This window comes from Drosophila biarmipes, unplaced genomic scaffold (genome assembly GCF_025231255.1).
Source record: "Drosophila biarmipes strain raj3 unplaced genomic scaffold, RU_DBia_V1.1 ptg000008l, whole genome shotgun sequence".
Taxonomy (NCBI): Eukaryota; Metazoa; Arthropoda; class Insecta; order Diptera; family Drosophilidae; genus Drosophila; species Drosophila biarmipes.
The window spans coordinates 1,848,675-1,871,093 of record NW_026114529.1 but is presented as its reverse complement, the minus strand read 5'-3'; the positions used below and the strand labels follow the sequence as shown (position 1 = coordinate 1,871,093).

General features: G+C 36.0%; 2 protein-coding genes across 11 annotated transcripts in view; one reads left to right on the top strand and one right to left on the bottom strand.

Annotated features, from left to right (window-relative positions):
• The window catches only part of LOC108032324 (uncharacterized), a 157,294-nt gene extending 153,909 nt beyond the window's left edge, over positions 1–3,385 (top strand). For all 9 annotated transcript variants that reach the window (XM_050889899.1, XM_050889897.1, XM_050889901.1 and 6 more), the window contains exons 4-5: positions 3,009–3,177; positions 3,238–3,385. In XM_050889899.1, the coding sequence (XP_050745856.1) occupies positions 3,009–3,177; positions 3,238–3,335 (267 nt within the window). In that variant the 3' untranslated portion in view covers positions 3,336–3,385. The remainder of the gene's footprint in view (positions 1–3,008; positions 3,178–3,237) is intronic.
• A 1,292-nt stretch (positions 3,386–4,677) lies between these two features.
• The window catches only part of LOC127011789 (uncharacterized), a 58,532-nt gene continuing 40,790 nt past the window's right edge, over positions 4,678–22,419 (bottom strand). For both annotated transcript variants that reach the window (XM_050889905.1, XM_050889906.1), the window contains exon 3: positions 4,678–4,853. In XM_050889905.1, coding sequence (XP_050745862.1) covers positions 4,695–4,853 — 159 coding nt within the window. In that variant the 3' untranslated portion in view covers positions 4,678–4,694. The remainder of the gene's footprint in view (positions 4,854–22,419) is intronic.

Here is a 22,419-nt window from a genome sequence, read left to right as displayed (position 1 = left end):
TTCCCATACGGCATCCTTTTGCAAGTTGACTTTTACTAGGTTGTCCTCTTTGGCGTCCGTCTCTGAGTAATATTCCGACAATGCCCTCTCGTCCAATCTGGCATCCCGGGCGATATTAAGCCCTTGTGCGACATGGGCGAAGTCCTCTTTTATGAAGTGGTAAATTTCTTCTTCTTTCTTTTCCATTCTGCTACTGTCAAGTTGGGTAACAAACTGATTTTGTTGGTCGGCAACGAGATTTGTGCGGTAATCCTAATCTAGTAATCCTTATCAAGAAAATATATTTACCTCATGTGGTCATGAACGATTCCCTGCACCTGTTACATACTTTCCTAAGAATATAGTATACTCCTTTCTCTACGAGTAACAAGTCGAATTATTAAAGGCGTGGTTAGTTCGGTGCTCGTTGAAAATCCTTACTATTACAACGCCCTTTTTGGGAAGTAGCCGATATCATTATTTATATGGGGGTGCTCGATTCTTCAGGAACGATTATACTAAATACTAAGAAAACAGTAGATTTTTTAATCTCTATAATCAATAGACAAGTCCAACCGACATTAAAAAATAACAAAAAATCCTTTTACTTGTAGATTAAAAGAGTATTCGGGGAAAAAAACATTACAAGGAAACGTCTCCAATCGCATACAGTATTTAAATTCCCAGCATCTTTATCCGAGTGTGAAGAAAGTCTGTGATCTCGGAAGCCATAAGAGCTAGAGAGGATGCAAAGAAAGTATTTTATGCGAACATTTAACGCCCACTCAAACGACTCGTCAATACCTATTGATTAACCAACTCTTAAATGTGTTTGACAACCACATAAAATTTCAACATCGCGGGAGGGTAGGGTTTTGTCATCTATAAAAGCAGCAAAGCAAATATATATTATTTGGGCGGCAGACAGATTTAAGAGTTTTAGCCGATTTTGGGCGTTAGAGTAAGCGTGGCATCCTACTGAAACAAACTTGCGCAGCCCAGGAATCTGCATGCCACTCAACTAGCCTTTTTAGTTTTCGTGATTTCAACGTTCATACGGACAGACGGACATGGCTAGATGGACTCGGCTAGTGATCATGATCATGAATATATATACTTTATGGGGCTGAAAACGCTTCCTTCTATATTTTAGATATTTTCTGACGAATCTGCTCTAATACTAACAGGTATAAAAAGAGAGTACGCTTTAGTCAGAATATCATATGTTGGTTTCGGCATCCTCGAGCTCGGTGTCCGTTCTCCCCGCTTTTTTGAAAGCCTTCAAAAGAAGTTAATAATATAGGTTGCACCATTTGGTCTCTGTGTGGTGCCTGGAGGCCTCCACAGTGGTGTTTCGGTTACCTGCCGCTGGACTTGATGTGGTGGTTGCCAATAGTCATTTCCCGTTTATCCTGATTTTCTGATTCTTGGTATCTTCTTTAGCTCTGCTTCGCTTGACATGATCTGTCAGCCTGGTAAAGAAATCTCTCGGCAGAAAACATGTTCTTAATCGTTTAAAAAGGCGATAAAACCATTTTATAGCCCTTTCTTTAAAATATTCGAGCATTGCTCGGGGAATCATGTTGGTCCTTTTCTGCCTTTTAGTGCTTTTCATTACTAAGAACCCTTTCACCAGCCTACCATTCTGATTTAGCTATTTAAGGTTTACATTCCGCTTTTCGAAATAAGATTAAAACAAGAAAGAAAGTTAGCTTTTCTTATCAACTTTTGCAACACCATGTGGAATTTTAAGGGAATGTTGCTGACTTCAGTGATATTAAAAAAATATTATATTATTTTTTCATACCGTTTCTTTGACATCTATATGTTAGAGAGTACGATTTTTATTAAATAGAATTCGAAATTCCTCAAAAAAAAAAATTATATTCCCAATATTATAAGATAATATGTCAAGAAGCACCAAAGCTATAATTCGTTTTACATTATTTTCCCACTACTTTTCCGTTCGTTCCTATGGCAGCTATATGATATAGTCGTCCGATGTTGAACAATTTGATTCGCAATTCAGAACTAATTAATAAATGCTATTTCCAAGCTTAGAAGGTTATATGTTAAAAAAACACCGAAGATACAATCTTTTCATATTATTTTACCACTAATTTTTTGATCGTCCATACGGCAGCTATATGATATAGTCGTCCGAATTTGATAACATTTAATTCAAAATTCAGAGCTAATTAAAAAATGTTAGTTCCCAGCTTAGGTTATATGTTAAAAAACACCGAATATAATTTTTTTTTAATTTTTTCGCCGATAGTTCCTATGGGAGCTATAAGATATAGTTGTCCGATCCGGCTGGTTCCGACCTAAAAACTGAGACACTAGTTGGCGTAGAAACGGACGGACAGACGGACATTGCTAGATCGACTTGTCTAGTGACGCTGATCAAGAATATATATACTTTATGGGGTCGGAAACGTTTCCTTCACTGCGTTGCAAACTTCTGACTAAAATCTGCAAGGGTATAAAAACACCAAAGGTATAATTTAAAAAAATGTTGATTATATCGGATAATTATTCAAAGAAATATATTCTGCTCTCTCTTACCGCCGGTAACTATTCATATTCAAATGCATAAATACATTTGTCATTCCTTGGCTTTGATACCAAAGCTTCTTGAGAGGTTTGTGTGCGTTAAAGTGGGCGTAGGTTAATTGATGGGTATAGGCGATTCCAATACATTTCATTCAAATTCTCGTAAACTTGCGCTACGTAAAAAGAATCTAACCCTGAATTCCCAATTTATAGGTATTGACGTAAGCTTTTCATTTAACTCCTTAACTATAGGAGCCACGGCTACGTAAATAACTAAAGAATCTAACCTTTAAGTTCCTAGCCTCTAGCTTTGTTTCCGCAATATCCATCTGACGAGATCGACTCGCTATTGATGCCTATAACAAATATATATAATTTGTGTGGTCTGAAACGCACTACTCTGCCTTTAACATTAATTCTGAAGAAGCTAAATAAATTCTCACCCTCTAATATACATGGATACTTTGTCACAGGAAATAAATTATGATTCCCCAAGAGGAGGAGTGTCAGTAATAACTGAAAAAGGAGACATAACTACATCCTACTTATTGATACAAAGAGCGAAAATTACCGATTCAGGGACATACTCTTGCTTACCATCAAACGCAAATCCGATGTCTACAAGTGTCCATGTTTTAAAAGGTAAGAAAATTTAATTCAGTTTATTTTCTTTCTTAATTTTCAAAATATTAATCCTACTAGGTAATCATCCTGCGGCAGTTCAAAAATCTAACATCCTGCTATCTAATACTTTAAATTATTTAATAGTTCTCATGTTATTACATTGCATAATTTTATAAATACTTTGAATAATAGAAAAAATAAACAACTTTAATTAATAATTTCAGAATAGTCACTTTTATTTCTTAATAAAGAAAATATATTTTGACTGGGGTAACGTTCTACTGACAATAAAGAATTGTTTGGCTTATTCATTATGTATTATTTCTATCAGGGGCATAGCACGCTGACATCTCTAAAAATTTCTAAGTAGCGGTGGGCCATAACCTACACCTCGACGGGTAGATCCCGCAGAGCAGAGGGAGCGCACATCTCATGAAGCGGTACAACTTTGTCTTTCGTCGGTGGAGCAAACGAGGGGTGGTAGGCTCGCGAGTCGATGCGCACAATCGGTGCGCACATTGGTTGTAACCCACATATGCTCAGAGGAGGGCATCAGCGGTCTCCAACCTAATCTCGTCGCAAGAGCACCGAGCGGTACATGCTAATCATTACATCGTCGCAGGTGCGCCGAAAAAACAAATCGAATTTTACATCTATGGTAAAGTTGTCTACGTAAATACATGCAATTTTGTTTCTATCGCATGTACACAGACAAATCATAACTTTATATATGGGTCAACCGCATAAAGGACCAGAACAAACACTTACACACACATTAAGTCTAGCCTAAGCTGCCTTGCCACGGTCTTTGGGCGTTCATTGGTTATATTGTACCATTGTCTCCCATGTTCCAATCTCTTATTGCGCATACACTAGCAGTCTGCATTGGCATTTACTTGTTAGAAATAATCTAAATGAGGAATGTTGCATAATCAACATGGAATAAGCATGTAGAGAAAAGTTAGAAGAATTAAATGTACCAGCAAAGGCCTTACTAATGTCAAATTGCAATCATTCTACCTTCGCAAATTATAGTAGTCTAAATTCTTCAGAAAGCCGCAGCAGTATACCACCACACATGAAACTCCCAAAGTTCGACGGCAACTCTTGCGAGTTTAGCGTTAAGAACAGTAAAGGCTTACCAGATCGCACGAGAAAATTACGCAAAGACCCATGCTGCCTTGGTCAGGGTTTTTGATAATCCGTGCCTTATATACTTAAGAAGCATCTATCCCTTGTTTTAAATTCCAACAATGTAATCGCCATTCGCCGCAGCATTCGCGTTGGGAAGAACAACATAGTTTCAATTCCTTTTTCTTTATAGAATGATTGCTTAGAAGCGCATAATCAACGTTTTAAACAAATAGGGGCTGAGGATTCCACGTCTTGCACATGAGCTTTCCAACAGGGGAACAAACCATCTTATAGTAAGTAAATCGGCATGTCATATGAACTTTTGCTTCAAAGTTGTACTCTCTTCGCAAATATTTCGGTAGAAACTCGGTTCAAATTCGCGAAGAGCATAGGTCCTTGCATCAATTGTCTTCGCAGGGGACATGGAGTCTTGATATGCAAATCATCTGGTTGTCGAGTTTGTACATAACCCCAGCAAACATCGGAACAATGAAATCCAACTTGGAATAAAACATCTCGTAAGCTGTTAGACGGTTGCTGCAGTTTCCAATCATCCATTCCTACAATTAGCCGAAAGTGAGAATAACAACACTAATAAATCGTTTTTCAAAAGGCAGAACCTGGAAACTGTGGAATGATTACGCATTATAAGCTCCAGAACTCAGGCTTAGGGCATTGACTGAGTTGTTTGCACTCGATTTTAACACTCTAAATACAAATTGTCCTACATAGAGTTCTTACCAAAGGCTCAGCCCATATATCAATAATAAAACTTTCGCAAATCGCACTTAGCCCTTAGTGCGAGTGAGCGTCGACTAGCGCACTTTGTTCTAAAGTCCCCTACTAAATTCCCAGTATTAATACCAAAAGGAAGTCGTTTTATTAAATTATACATCTAATAACATTATTGCTAGCAGCAACTCGAGAAGCAACTCGGCTGACCGAACTTTTAGAATAAGCAGAGTAGTTCTGTTCGATCCAATCCAAGTGTCTCTGTAATGCGTGGCAGGCAGCTCTAAATCGTAAGCAGAGCTTGCATACGATTTATGAAAAGCGGGTATCTTAAAACTGATGAATCTTCTTACATCCAACTCATTTTCCTTTTGTTTTAGCAGATTTTTAAGCAGACGGGGCGCGCTCGAACAACTACATTGAGCGGCCCATTTACGACGAGGCACAAGGCACAGTGGTTGGACCTGTATGGGACCCGCTGCCAAAAATATCGACTCGAAATTTTCCCCAATATTTTATAAAAATATTTATATTATAGCAAAAATGAAGGAAGTTAGCTTCGGCATGCCGAAGTTTGTATACCATTGCAGTTATAAGAAATAATCAACTTTAGTAAGACCATCTAAAATTTGTAAGGATTGTTGCTTACTTCAGCGATTTTAAAATAAAAAATATTTTTTTTTTTAACAATTGGTTTGACATCTTTATCTTAGAGTATTATATCATAGAGTATTATTAAATTGAATTTGAAATTCTTAAAAATATTTAAAATTATATTCCCAACATTATAAGATATGTCAAAAAGCACCAAAGCTATTATTTATTTCATAATATTTTCCCACCAATTTTCCGATCGTTACTATTACAGCTATATGATATAGTCGTCTGATTTTGATAAAATTTAAATTGAAATTTTTAACTAATTTAAAAATGTCATTTACAAGCTAAGGTTATTTGTTAAAAAACACCAAACATATAAATACTGTACCCTTGCAGAGGGTATAATGATTTCAGTCAGAAGCTTGGAACGCAGTCATAAGAGACGTTTCCGTCCCCATAAAGTATATATATTCTTGATCAGCATCACCAGACGAGTCGATCCAACCATGTCCATGTCCATGTTCGTCCGTTTCTACGCAAACTAGTCTCGAAGTTTTAATGCTATCGGGCTGAAACTTTCCCAAAAGTCTTCTTTCTATTGCAGGTAGTATATATGTAAGTCGGAACCAGCCGGAACGGACAACTATATCTTATAGCTCCAATAGGAATGATCGGAAAAAAACATTTTTTTTAATTATATCTTTGGTGTTTTTATACCCTTACCCGTCTCTCCATCCGTTTTAACGCAAACTAGTCTCTCAGTTTTAAAGCTGAAACTATCCAAAAGTCTTCTTTATATTCCAGGTAGTATAAAAGTCGGAACCAGCCGGATCGGCCAATTATATCTTATAGCTGCCATAGGAACTATCAGGGAAAAAATTAAAAAAATATATATATCTTCGGTGTTTTTTAACATATAACCTTCTTAGCTTGGAAATAACATTTTTTTAATTGCTCTAAGTTTCGCATTAAATTTTATCAAAATCGGACGACTACATCATATAGATGTCATAGGAACGATCGGAAATTGGTGCTAAATAAATATGAAAAAAATATAGTTTTGGGGCTTTTTGACATATTGCCTTATAATATTGGAAAGATAGTATTTTATATTTTTAAGAATTTCGAATTCAATTAAATAAAAATCTGCCTACTCTAACATATAGACGTCAAAAAAATTGTCTAAAAATAGAATGATATAATTTTTTTTTAATATCACTGAAGTAAGCAACATTCCTTAAAAATTTCACATGGTGTTACTAAAGTTGATTATTTCTTATGAATACAAGGGTATACAAACTTCGTCTTGGCGAATTTAACTTCCTTTTTTGTTTCATATTATTTTCCCACTAATTTTCCAATCGTTCCTATGGCAACTATATGATATAGTCGTCCGGTTTTGATACAATTTAATTCAAAATTCAAAACCAATTAAAAAATGTTATTTCCAAGCATAGGAGATGATATGTTAAAAAACACCAAAGATATATTTTTTTCATATTATTTTCCGACTAATTTTCCGATCGTTCCTATGGCAGCGATACGGGAAGTCGTCCGATTTTGATGAAATGAAATTCGATTTTTAAATCCAATTTAAAATGTTATTTCCAGGCGTTAGGTTATATGTTAAAAAACACCTAAGATATAATTTTTTTTTTAATTTTTTCCCCGATAGTTCCTATGGAAGGGAAAAGATATAGTTGTCCGAACCGGCTGGTTACTACCTGCTATAGAAAAAAGACGAAAAAACATAACAATAATAATAAACAAAAATAAAAATTATACCAAAAGAAAAGCAAATTTTAAGAAAATAAATGATAACAGGATGTATTTAATTTAAGTCATCGAGTAGTTTTAATACTGATGTTGATAAAACTGACTTTTTTGATTGGGCAATCTTTCTTTGGCCAGCAACATAGGGATCTGAGCTCAGAAGTAATAAATGCATCAAATCTGTGTTTGTGTCAATCCGAGAAGTCTTCTTCTGATAATTCTTCAATCGGCACAAGTGCATAAGTGCTACCGTTCTGGCGGTCTTGCCATCATTTGACAGGCCACTTCCTCCACTCCTAGCTGTATACACAATAATTCACATTCGTATGCGAAAATCATTCTGCATTTGGGATTTTCTTGTCGAAAGTATTAGTTTTCTTTCTGAGGTATTATCTCTCCAGCTCTTCAGGTCGAGTACAATATATGCAAAAAGTATTCAAAAAAACGAATATAGGCGTGTAATGGAGACAGTTCAAATTCAAAGCGTGATTCATGAACCTTCTTTTTCAAACAATTTTCCAAATCGTTTATCTGTGTCGGCTTCGCCTCACATATGTAAATCTGACGTGTGACTTAGCGCACTACAAATTTTTACCATCAACCATGGTCAACTGCAAGCTGTGTTTCTTTAGCGGACACGTTACATGGCGTGACATTCAACACTTCAATCTTAGCTTTGAATATGGTACTTTATCCGTTATATCCGTTTCTTTTGCAATTGAAATCTTAATGATCTGCAGTATCATGTAGACGAAGCTAGCGGATTCTTCCAAATTATTTTTTTATCTTTTGGATCATTTTCAATGTTGTTGCTTAAAGTTGTAAGGGCAAAGATAATGTCACAAAAGACTAAAACAGCTCACACGAGGTCTTTGAGTTCACAGAGCTTCGAATAAGAAAATATTGATGCTTGCTTAACTTTGCCTCTATGAGAAACGATAGAAATTCATTGATGTCACAAGCTGCAGATTCATTAGTTATTGAAAGCTCAGCCATTCTTCGTCTCTTAGATCTTTTTGATGACTCACTAAAGTAGCTTAGCAGTTTCGATCATTTCTTGAGGCTTGCTTAGAGTGCTTAGAGTGCAAATGTAAGAACTGATGCTTTTTTCCGTTTATATAGTGTCCAAAACGAAGCAATACATCGATAACACGCTCACATCGGACACGTAGCCAATGTTTTCAATATTGCGCTTCACATGTTCGATGGCCTTCCGTAATTTTTCTGCATTGGTGCCGATTACTGTGCACCAATAATTGAATATGTACAAGAGTGTAAAGACACAATAAAAACAGTCAGCTATCAAATTAAATTAATAAAGAAATAACGCTATACAAATAAAAATTTGAACCTAAATAACAATAAAACACTAAACACGAACACAAAGACACAGCAGATCTACAATGAAAGACAGCTGCTTTGACCTTGAAGAAAAAAATATACGATGTAGTATATGGTTGATTATGCACATATCTGCAAATGGCTGCAGCTAGCTTTAACTTTTTTTGATACCTTAAGATATTGACAAATACACTGAATAAAAAATAAATCGGGGCATCTTGGGGGATCAGTTAAAACTTTTAGTAAAAATTAAAAACACGAATAAAAAAGATAATATTAGTATAATAAAGAAACAGCTTAATTTCAAAATAACGACAACACAATTTATATTATATTATTATTGAAACTTAAAAATAATACCTTTAACTTTAAAATCCATTTTATAAAATTTAAATTTGAAGCTCGCATATGTTGTGAAATATTCGCGATGCGCGCAGCTGCGCTTTGCAAATGAACACGTGTTCACAGTTTCAATTCTATTTTTAGAAAGTCCCGTTAGATATCTAGAAAGAACCGGTTTGCTATGAAGAAGTTTGGTCAGTTAGTAAACAATATTTTTGTAAGGAGTGGTCCGGCTATTTTACACATTTATTGATCAATACATTGTTGCCCCAGACGAAGACTTTCCGCACCATAAAAGCTGTTCGCTCATATCATTTAGTAAGCAATATTTTTTGTAAGGACTGGTCCCGTCTATTCTACACATTCATACATTGTTTAATAGAAGAACTTTTTATTTTATTTTTATGTGTCAGACGTCGCAAAATATTATAAGCGTTAGCAGAACTAATGAGTAATCAAGTATTTTGTTGTTTTGCTGAATGTATTCCAGTGTTATTTATTATGCTGTGCCCAATGTTTAATTTCCGATTGCAAAAAATACCATTTTTCAATACATTTCACTAAAAAAAAAACATTTTAGTAAGAAAAAACATTTTTTATAACCTTATTGTTAAAAACATAAGCTTGAACCAATTTAATTTGCTTTGCTCAGTTTTTTCGGTAAAATGCTTAATTTTTCAGACGTCGCAAAATATCATAGGCGTTAGCAGAACTATTTACTAATCAGTAATCAATCATTATGTTGTTTTACTCAATGTATTCCTGTGTTATTTATTATTGTTCGGCCTTAACTTTTTTTTAATGATACGAAAAGTGTAAGATACCCCTTACCCCTTACTCAGGTTCAAATTTCAATTTTTAATTTTAAAAGTCATAACATTTAATTGCGGCCTTCTGCTGTATTTAATCCAATACAAAATTTCAAGCTTTTATAGCTTCCGAGATCCCAGCGTTCATACGAACGGACAGAAGACAAGAAGCCAGTCAATAAAAAAACATTATTAAACATGTTACTCGTAAAGTAAAACAGAAAGTATGTAAGAAGTAAAAGGATCCATCTATGACTGTTGTTGCTACAGTTTTTATGATAGAAAACAATTTTAAATGGCCTAAAACGGTGTCTGTCGCTCACAGAAATAGCAATGGATGACGCTTTACAATATCTCTTGGCTGCTTATATATCTTCCTTTTGCTCCCCTAAACTGCAAAACGAGTATCTTATAGTCGAGGCACTGGACTATAGCCTTTCCTCTTGTCTTTTTCTATACATATAAAGGAAATGTAGAATTTGAGCTCTACACTTAGAATACAAAAATATGAATTCTGTGGTCTGTGTGTTAAATAACGCCCCACAAATTATAGAGGCAATTATATATGGTGTACTGCCGGCTATTAGACTCTCTGCGAATTAGCTCATAAAAACGGCATGGCAAAGAGAGTTCGTAAAGTGAGAAGTTGGAAGATGAGAGTTTGAAGAAAGATAGTTTGGAGAAAGATAGTTTGGAGAACGATAAGTTGGAGAAAGGGTGTTTGGAAAACGAGGGGTTTGAGAGAGAGAGATAGTGGAGACTTCGAGGGGATAGTGAGGGTGCCGTGCACATAAGGATATAACATAAGGCTCCAGCCTTAAGACTATGTCGTGGATGGTGGACCAGGAGAAGAAGTGCCACAGGAGGATCAGAAGGGCGGCACCGAGACCTAGGGTTCCGGAGGCTTTGGGTTGAGGACAATATGGTCAATTAACTAAATCGTTGGTAGCAGCGCCGTGGGAAGCTGTGCGATTCTGCGCAAAGTCAAGGAAGTAAGTATAGACTACACCTACTTGGTGTTGATTTTCAAATGAGTTTATACAGAAATGATTGAATATTGTTGTAGTCGATCAGTCTGGTTGGGTGTGATGGTGCGACCTTCAAGAAAACTAACCTGCCTAGCCACAGTTCGTTCTTACATTTTAGAAATATTACTTAGCTTGGCAATCGGTTTTTAATTAGAGGCAAATAAACGGGGAATGGTTACCAAGCCAGGTACCACATGAAATACAGTGATCATCTCTTCTTATGGAGGCCGCCAAGCACCGCATGGAGGCAACGAGAGACAACCCACACATGGACCCTCAGAGGGCCAGATAAAAGAATGTCGAGAGACACTATGATCGAGTATGTCGTAATCAACGCCAGCTTTCAGCTGCGACTGCCGTAGAGTGGATGTCAGAAACGTCAATTGCGGTCAACGAGCAAGAAATGGCTAGCGAGCTTAGCCACAGAAATATGATCTGAACTAACTTTATCGAAGAGAAGCAGCAGTTTTATGCAGCGCTGATAAATATTAGGAAAATTTAGAAAACCACAATAGACATCGGGCAAGCTGTGTTAGCAAAAAACTGTGGAACAAGAAAAGCTTTTTAGCTGGGTCTCCGGTAGAGTGGGTGTCAGAAACGTCATTTTGTCAACGAGCAAGAAATGGCTAGCGATCATAACATAACTTTGGTTGGTGGCAACGGAAAGTACTCAATTACCGATATTTTATAAGAACAGTCACACCTATCAAGGCCTTTCGAGGACACAGCACCAATGTCAATGAAAAGTCATAGCGTCGCTATAAAATAACAAATTAGAAGAACGTTTTTACTCGAAAAGAGCCATCATTAGCTGATCCTCAAAAGTAAAACGGTGGAGAATGGAAGATAGCAGCTGATTCAACTGTACCTTTGCACAGTCCCATCACACTCGATTGCCTTTACTAAAATTACCCAATATCGATGGAAAATATAGCAACTGCAGTCGATGTATTGGACAACTGTGGTTCCTGTAAGTAAGTACGAGCTGTCCTCTACCCAGGATCAGAGATCAGCATCATCACCGAAAAATTGGTCAAGCATCTCCAGCTTACCAGTATTCGGTAGCGTTATGAGATCTGTGGCATTGCTGATTGCATAAATACGCAAAATCCATCACTCAAAGCCGGCCCGAGAGCATTGCTAAAACTAGCTAATGAAAGCTTTCTATATTCTTAAAACCAAAAAATCAGAGTTATTTATCGTTCAAAATTTTCTGTATTATAAAAATTCCTTGCTTGCCAGATATCGTTTTTTGTATCTAGAGAAGCGTCTCTTTAGCTGAAAGACGTGTATGCCAGTTTTCTTGCTTAACCACATTCAGGTTAGAGATCATGTTGATGTCTCCCAGCCACACTACTTTATACACACTAGTTAAGCTACAACATCGAGAAACCTTTCCCTCAAATATATTGTTATGGTTGGCGCAAGTTCAACAAGCGCTCTAAATAACACTCATCTTATCTCGCATTCATTGATATGCTCTAATCGCAGAACTCTCTAAAAAATTATTTTTAAATGCGTTTTTTTTTATAATTTATTTTTCATAAGCTTCTCCCCTAGGGTACTAACAATAAGTGTATCAAATCTTAAATTAATTATTCTAACTAACAGCCATATGGCTGGTATTGTGCTAAAGGGGGCCCGAAAGTTATTGCTGGCTTGGCAGGTCGTTGCGTTGTATGCGCGGGATCGATTGGAAGCCTTGCAAGGCGATTGGGGTGAACAGTGTGTTTTTCATTGTAGCACGTTTTTTTATTGTCTATTTCGTCTGTCTTCGTTTTTACTGCTCGCGTTCAGCGTACTATTCAATAATAGTGAAGGGCATGTTTGCCTGTTGAGAGTAAACGTTATGTGTTTACATTTTTGGCTTGCTGTGTTGTGGCTCGGTCTGAGCACCTTGAGCGACCTAAAATTGCAGTGTCGTCAGCAAATGTAGATGTTGCTAGCTGATTGTCCGTAGGAATCTTCGCTGTGCAGGGGCAGTGTAGGCTGGGTTCCTTTCGGGACCCCGGCTTTGTAGTCATCGGATCTTGTTGTGTTCGATCGATTGCTTGAGATACATCGAGAAATATTGCGCTGCAGTATTCCCATTGATGTTATTTTGTTAACTTTTTCGATTGTTCCTTGGTTTTGACGAAACCCATATTGATGAGCCGGGATAACATTGTGTGCTTCTAGATGTGCGGGTTAGAAGGCATTTTTCAAACAACTTAGACATACACGATAATAAACTAATTGGTGTGTAGGATGAAAGAATTGTGGGGTCTTTTTCGGCCTTTGGCATCATATTGATAATACATTTTTTCATTTTTTTCGGACAGTAGCCGATTCTTACGATCTCATTGAAGAGCTTACAAATAGTCTCAAAAACAGAGTTTGGGAGTTCAATTAACATTTTTGGATTAATTTGGTTACTGCCAAGGGCCTCTTTCGGTTGCAGTTACCCAATGGTAGAGAAATGAATTTAGATTCCATATGTTAAGGGACACATAACCAGTTGCAGGGTTCGGCTGACGTTTTGACATATTGCCTTATAATATTGGGAAGATAGTATTTTATATTTTTAAGAATTTCGAATTCAATAAAATAAAAATCTGACTACTCTAACATATAGACGTCAAAAAAATTGTCTAAAAATAGAATGATATAATTTTTTTTTAATATCACTGAAGTAAGCAACATTCCTTAAAAATTTCACATGGTGTTACTAAAGTTGATTATTTCTTATAAATACAAGGGTATACAAACTTCGTCTTGGCGAATTTAACTTCCTTTTTTGTTTCATATTATTTTCCCACTAATTTTCCAATCGTTCCTATGGCAACTATATGATATAGTCGTCCGGTTTTGATACAATTTATTTCAAAATTCAAAACCAATTAAAAAATTTTATTTCCAAGCATAGGAGATAATATGTTACAAAACACCAAAGATATATTTTTTTCATATTATTTTCCGACTAATTTTCCGATCGTTCCCAGCTATATGGGAAGTCGTCCGATTTTGATGAAATGAAATTCGATTTTTAAATCCAATTTAAAAATGTTATTTCCAAGCGTTAGGTTATATGTTAAAAAACACCTAAGATATAATTTTTTTTTTTAATTTTTCGCCCGATAGTTCCTATAGACGATAAAAGATATAGTTGTCCGATCCGGCTGGTTACTACCTGCTATAGAAAAAAGACTTTTGGGAAAGTTTCAGCCCGATATCCTTAAAACAGTGAGAGTAGTTTGCGTAGAAACGGACATGGCTAGATCGAATAGTATATATATACTTTATGGGGTCGGAATCGTCCCCTCACTGCGTTGCAAACTTCTGACTGAAATCATTATATCCTCTGCAAGGGTATAAAAATTGGACATATCGTCCGACTATATCCTATAGCTACCATACAAAATGTCGGACCAAATTTCAAACGCGTTTCTATTTTTAGTTTCAAACTCTTTTATTTAAATATTATTACATTTAAATAATATTAATAGATATATTAATCTGTTAGTTTGGATTATTATGTGTAAGATTTATGAAAAAATATAACAATAATAATAAACAAAAATAAAAATTATACCAAAAGAAAAGCAAATTTTAAGAAAATAAATGATAACAGGATGTATTTAATTTAAGTCATCGAGTAGTTTTAATGCTGATGTTGATAAAACTGACTTTTTTGATTGGGCAATCTTTCTTTGGCCAGCAACATAGGGATCTGAGCTCAGAAGTAATAAATGCATCAAATCTGTGTTTGTGTCAATCCGAGAAGTCTTCTTCTGATAATTCTTCAATCGGCACAAGTGCATAAGTGCTACCGTTCTGGCGGTCTTGCCATCATTTGACAGGCCACTTCCTCCACTCCTAGCTGTATACACAATAATTCACATTCGGATGCGAAAATCATTCTGCAATTGGTATTTTCTTTTCGAAAGTATTAGATTTCCTTCTGAGGTATTATCTCTCCAGCTCTTCAGGTCGAGTCTTTACAATATATGCAAAAAGTATTAAAAAAAACGAATATAGGGGTGTAATGGAGACAGTTCAAATTCAAAGCGTGATTCATGAACCTTCTTTTTCAAACAATTTTCCAAATCGTTTATCTGTGTCGGCTTGGCCTCACATATGTAAATCTGACGTGTGACTTAGCGCACTACAAATTTTTATTATCAACCATGGTCAACTGCAAGCTGTGTTTCTTTAGCGGACACGTTACATGGCGTGACATTCAACACTTCAATCTTAGCTTTGAATATGGTACTTTATCCGTTATATCCGTTTCTTTTGCAATTGAAATCTTAATGATCTGCAGTATAATGTAGACGAAGCTAGCGGATTCTTCCAAATTATTTTTTTATCTTTTGGATCATTTTCAATGTTGTTGTTTAAAGTTGTAAGGGCAAAGATAATGTCACAAAAGACTAATACAGCTCACACGAGGTCTTTGAGTTCACAGAGCTTCGAATAAGAAAATATTGATGCTTGCTTAACTTTGCCTCTATGAGAAACGATAGAAATTCATTGATGCTACATTTAAAAGATGCACGATCGTAAGTCACAAGCTGCAGATTCATTAGTTATTGAAAGCTCAGCAATTCTTCGTCTCTAAGATCTTTTTGATGACTCACTAAAGTAGCTTAGCAGTTTCGATCATTTCTTGAGGCTTGCTTAGAGTGCAAATGTAAGAACTGATGCTTTTTTCCGTTTATATAGTGTCCAAAACGAAGCAATACATCGATAACACGCTCACATCGGACACGTAGCCAATGTTTTCAATATTGCGGTTCACATGTTCGATGGCCTTCCGTAATTTTTCTGCATTGGTGCATATGTACAAGCGTGTAAAGACACAATAAAAACAGTCAGCTATCAAATTAAATTAATAAAGAAATAACGCTATACAAATAAAAATTTGAACCTAAATAACAATAAAACACTAAATACGAACACAAAGACACAGCAGATCTACAATGAAAGACAGCTGCTTTGACCTTGAAGGAAAAAATATACGATGTAGTATATGGTTGATTATGCACATATCTGCAAATGGCTGCAGCTAGCTTTAACTTTTTTTGATACCTTAAGATATTGACAAATACACTGAATAAAAAATAAATCGGGGCATCTTGGGGGATCAGTTAAAACTTTTAGTAAAAATTAAAAACACGAATAAAAAAGATAATATTAGTATAATAAAGAAACAGCTTAATTTCAAAAAAACGACAACACAACTTATATTATATTATTATTGAAACTTAAAAGTAATACCTTTAACTTTAAAATACATTTTTTAAAATTTAAATTAGTTGACTGACCACTTTGAAGCTCGCATATGTTGTGAAATATTCGCGATGCGCGCAGCTGCGCTTTGCAAATGAACACGTGTTCACAGTTTCAATTCTATTTTTAGAAAGTCCCGTTAGATATCTAGAAAGAACCGGTTTGCTATGAAGAATTTGGTCAGTTAGTAAGCAATATTTTTTATGCTATTTATGCTGTACCCAATGGTTAATTTCCGATGGCAAAAAATAACAACAATACAATATTTAACTAAAAAAAAACATTTTAGTAAGAAAAAACATTTATTATAACTTTGTTGTTAAAAACATAAGCTTGGACCAATTTAATTTCCTTTGCTCAGTTTTTTCGGTAAAATGATTAATTTTTCAGACGACGCAAAATATCATAGGCGTTAGCAGAACTATTAACTAATCAGTAATCAAGCATTATGTTGTTATACTGAATGTATTCCTGTGTTATTTATTATTGTTCGGCCTTAATTTTTTTTTAATGATACGAAAAATGTAAGATACCCCTTACCCTTACTTACTCAGGTTCAAATTTCAATTTTTAATTTTAAAAGTCATATCATTTAATTGCGGCCTTCTGCTGTATTTAATCCAATCCAAAATTTCAAGCTTTTATAGCTTCCGAGATCCCAGCGTTCATACGAACGGACAGAAGACAAGAAGCCAGTCAATAAAAAAACATTATTAAACATGTTACTCGTAAAGTAAAACAGAAAGTATGTAAGAAGTAAAAGGATCCATCTATGACTGTTGTTGCTACAGTTTTTATGATAGAAAACAATTTTAAATGGCCTAAAACGGTGTCTGTCGCTCACAGAAATAGCAATGGATGACGCTTTACAATATCGCTTGGCTGCTTATATATCTCCCTTTTGCTCCCCTAAACTGCAAAACGAGTATCTTATAGTCGAGGCACTGGACTATAGCCTCTTGTCTTTTTCTATACATATAAAGGAAATGTAGAATTTGAGCTTTACACTAAGAATACAAAAATATGAATTCTGTGGTCTGTGTGTTAAATAACGCCCCACAAATTATAGAGGCAACTATATATGGTGTACTGCCGGCTATTAGACTCTGCGAATTAGCTCATAAAAACGGCATGGCAAAGAGAGTTCGTAAAGTGAGAAGTTGGAAGAAGAGAGTTTGAAGAAAGATAGTTTGGAGAAAGATAGTTTGGAGAACGATAAGTTGGAGAAAGGGTGTTTGGAAAACGAGGGGTTTGAGAGAGAGAGATAGTGGAGACTTCGAGGGGATAGTGAGGGTGCCGTGCACATAAGGATATAACATAAGGCTCCAGCCTTAAGACTATGTCGTGGATGGTGGACCAGGAGAAGAAGTGCCACAGGAGGATCAGAAGGGCGGCACCGAGACCTAGGGTTCCGGAGGCTTTGGGTTGAGGACAATATGGTCAATTAACTAAATCGTTGGTAGCAGCGCCGTGGGAAGCTGTGCGATTCTGCGCAAAGTCAAGGAAGTAAGTATAGACTACACCTACTTGGTGTTGATTTTCAAATGAGTTTATAAAGAAATGATTGAATATTGTTGTAGTCGATCAGTCTGGTTGGGTGTGATGGTGCGACCTTCAAGAAAACTAAGCTGCCTAGCCACAGTTCGTTCTTACATTTTAGAAATATTACTTAGCTTGGCAATCGGTTTTTAATTAGAGGCAAATAAACGGGGAATGGTTACCAAGCCAGGTACCACATGAAATACAGTGATCATCTCTTCTTATGGAGGCCGCCAAGCACGGCATGGAGGCAACGAGAGACAACCCCCACATGGACCCTCAGAAGGCCAGATAAAAGAATGTCGAGAGACACTATGATCGAGTATGTCGTAATCAACGCCAGCTTTCAGCTGCGACTGCCGTAGAGTGGATGTCAGAAACGTCAATTGCGGTCAACGAGCAAGAAATGGCTAGCGAGCTTAGCCACAGAAATATGAGCTGAACTAACTTTATCGAAGAGAAGCAGCAGTTTTATGCAGCGCTGATAAATATTAGGAAAATTTAGAAAACCACAATAGACAACGGGCAAGCTGTGTTAGCAAAAAACTGTGGAACAAGAAAAGCTTTTTAGCTGGGTCTCCGGCAGAGTGGGTGTCAGAAACGTCATTTTGTCAACGAGCAAGAAATGGCTAGCGATCATAACATAACTTTGGTTGGTGGCAACGGAAAGTACTCAATTACCGATATTTTATAACAACAGTCACACCTATCAAGGCCTTTCGAGGACACAGCACCAATGCCAATGAAAAGTCATAGCGTCGCTATAAAATAACAAATTAGAAGAACGTTTTTACTCGACAAGAGCCATCATTAGCTGATCCTCAAAAGTAAAACGGTGGAGAATGGAAGATAGCAGCTGATTCAACTGTACCTTTGCACAGTCCCATCACACTCGATTGCCTTTACTAAAATTACCCAATATCGATGGAAAATACAGCAACTGCAGTCGATGTATTGGACAACTGTGGTTCCTGTAAGTAAGTACGAGCTGTCCTCTACCCAGGATCAGAGATCAGCTTCATCACCGAAAAATTGGCCAAGCATCTCCAGCTTACCAGTATTCGGTAGCGTTATGAGATCTGTGGCATTGCTGATTGCATAAATACGCAAAATCCATCACTCAAAGCCGGCCCGAGAGCATTGCTAAAACTAGCTAATGAAAGCTTTCTATATTCTTAAAACCAAAAAATCAGAGTTATTTATCGTTTAAAATTTTCTGTATTATAAAAATTCCTTGCTTGCCAGATATCGTTTTTTGTATCTAGAGAAGCGTCTCCTTAGCTGAAAGACGTGTATGCCAGTTTTCTTGCTTAACCACATTCAGGTTAGAGATCATGTTGATGTCTCCCAGCCACACTACTTTATACACACTAGTTAAGCTACAACATCGAGAAACCTTTCCCTCAAATATATTGTTATGGTTGGCGCAAGTTCAACAAGCGCTCTAAATAACACTCATCTTATCTCGCATTCATTGATATGCTCTAATCGCAGAACTCTCTAAAAAATTATTTTTAAATGCGTTTTTTTTTATAATTTATTTTTCATAAGCTTCTCCCCTAGGGTACTAACAATAAGTGTATCAAATCTTAAATTAATTATTCTAACTAACAGCCATATGGCTGGTATTGTGCTAAAGGGGGCCCGAAAGTTATTGCTGGCTTGGCAGGTCGTTGCGTTGTATGCGCGGGATCGATTGGAAGCCTTGCAAGGCGATTGGGGTGAACAATGTGTTTTTCATTGTAGCACGTTTTTTTATTGTCTATTTCGTCTGTCTTCGTTTTTACTGCTCGCGTTCAGCGTACTATTCAATAATAGTGAAGGGCATGTTTGCCTGTTGAGAGTAAACGTTATGTGTTTACATTTTTGGCTTGCTGTGTTGTGGCTCGGTCTGAGCACCTTGAGCGACCTAAAATTGCAGTGTCGTCAGCAAATGTAGATGTTGCTAGCTGATTGTCCGTAGGAATCTTCGCTGTGCAGGGGCAGTGTAGGCTGGGTTCCGTTCGGGACCCCGGCTTTGTAGTCATCGGATCTTGTTGTGTTCGATCGATTGCTTGAGATACATCGAGAAATATTGCGCTGCAGTATTCCCATTGATGTTATTTTATTAACTTTTTCGATTGTTCCTTGGTTTTGACGAAACCCATATTGATGAGCCGGGATAACATTGTGTGCTTCTAGATGTGCGGGTAAGAAGGCATTTTTCAAACAACTTAGACATACACGATAATAAACCAATTGGTATGTAGGATGAAAGAATTGTGGGGTCTTTTTCGGACTTTGGCATCATATTAATGATACATTTCTTCATTTTTTTCGGACAGTAGCCGATTCTTACGATCTCATTGAAGAGCTTACAAATAGTCTCAAAAACAGAGTTTGGGAGTTCAATTAACATTTTTGGATTAATTTGGTCACTGCCAGGGGCCTCTTTCGGTTGCAGTTCCCCAATGACTTTCGCATTGTTGGTAGAGAAATGGAATTAGATTCCATATGTGAAGGGACAAATAACCAGTTGCAGGGTTCGGCTGGAAGACGTTTTTGACATATTGCCTTATAATATTGGGAAGATAGTATTTTATATTTTTAAGAATTTCGAATTAAATAAAATAAAAATCTGACTACTCTAACATATAGACGTCAAAAAAATTGTCTAAAAATTATATCATTCTATTTTTAGACAATTTTTTTGACGTCTATATTCCTTAAAAATTTCACATGGTGTTACTAAAGTTGATTATTTCCTATAAATACAAGGGTATACAAACTTCGTCTTGGCGAATTTAATTTCCTTTGTTGTTTCATATTATTTTCCCACTAATTTTCCAATCGTTCCTATGGCAACTATATGATATAGTCGTCCGGTTTTGATACAATTTAATTAAATATTCAAAACCAATTAAAAAATGTTATTTCCAAGCAGAGGAGATAATATGTTAAAAAACACCAAAGATATATTTTTTTCATATTATTTTCCGACTAATTTTCCGATCGTTCCTATGGCAGCTATATGGGAAGTTGTCCGATTTTGATGAAATGAAATTCGATTTTTAAATCCAATTTAAAAATGTTATTTCCAAGCGTTAGGTTATATGTTAAAAGCACCTAAGATATAATTTTTTTTTTTTAATTTTTCCCCCGATAGTTCCTATAGACGATAAAAGATATAGTTGTCCGATCCGGCTGGTTACTACCTGCTATAGAAAAAAGACTTTTGGGAAAGTTTCAGCCCGATATCCTGAAAACAGTGAGAGTAGTTTGCGTAGAAACGGACATGGCTAGATCGAATAGAATATATATACTTTATGGGGTCGGAATCGTCCCCTCACTGCGTTGCAAACTTCTGACTGAAATCATTATACCCTCTGCAAGGGTATAAAAATTGGACATATCGCCCGACTATGTCCTATAGCTACCATACAAAATGTCGGACCAAATTTCAAATGCGTTTCTATTTTTAGTTTCAAACTCTTTTATTTAAATATTATTACATTTAAATAATATTAATAGAGATATTAATCTGTTAGTTTGGATTATTATGTGTAAGATTTATGAAAAAATACAACAATAATAATAAACAAAAATAAAAATTATACCAAAAGAAAAGCAAATTTTAAGAAAATAAATGATGTATTTAATTTAAGTCATCGAGTAGTTTTAATGCTGATGTTGATAAAACTGACTTTTTTGATTGGGCAATCTTTCTTTGGCCAGCAACATAGGGATCTGAGCTCAGAAGTAATAAATTCATCAAATCTGTGTTTGTGTCAATTCGAGAAGTCCTCTTCTGATAATTCTCCAATCGGCACAAGTGCATAAGTGCTAATTTCGGATTTAAAAAAAAAACGTTCTGGCGGTATTGCCATCATTTGACGGGCCACTTCCTCCACTCCTAGCTGTATACACAATAATTCACATTCGTATGCGAAAATCATTCTGCATTTGGGATTTTCTTGTCGAAAGTATTTGTTTTCTTTCTGAAGTATTAACTCTCCAGCTCTTCAGGTCGAGTCTTTACAATATATGCAAAAAGTATTCAAAAAAACGAATATAGGGGTGTAATGGAGACAGTTCAAATTCAAAGCGTGATTCATGAACCTTATTTTTCAAACAATTTTCCAAATCGTTTATCTGTGTCGGCTTCGCCTCACATATGTAAATCTGACGTGTGACTTAGCGCACTACAAATTTTTACCATCAACCATGGTCAACTGCAAGCTGTGTTTCTTTAGCGGACACGTTACATGGCGTAACATTCAACACTTCAATCTTAGCTTTGAATATGGTACTTTATCCGTTATATCCGTTTCTTTTGCAATTGAAATCTTAATGATCTGCAGTATAATGTAGACGAAGCTAGCGGATTCTTCCAAATTATTTTTTTATCTTTTGGATCATTTTCAATGTTGTTGTTTAAAGTTGTAAGGGCAAAGATAATGTCACAAAAGACTAAAACAGCTCACACGAGGTCTTTGAGTTTACAGAGCTTCGAATAAGAAAATATTGATGCTTGCTTAACTTTGCCTCTATAAGAAACGATAGAAATTCATTGATGCTACATTTAAAAGATGCACGATCGTAAGTCACAAGCTGCAGATTCATTAGTTATTGAAAGCTCAGCAATTCTTCGTCTCTAAGATCTTTTTGATGACTCACTAAAGTAGCTTAGCAGTTTCGATCATTTCTTGTGG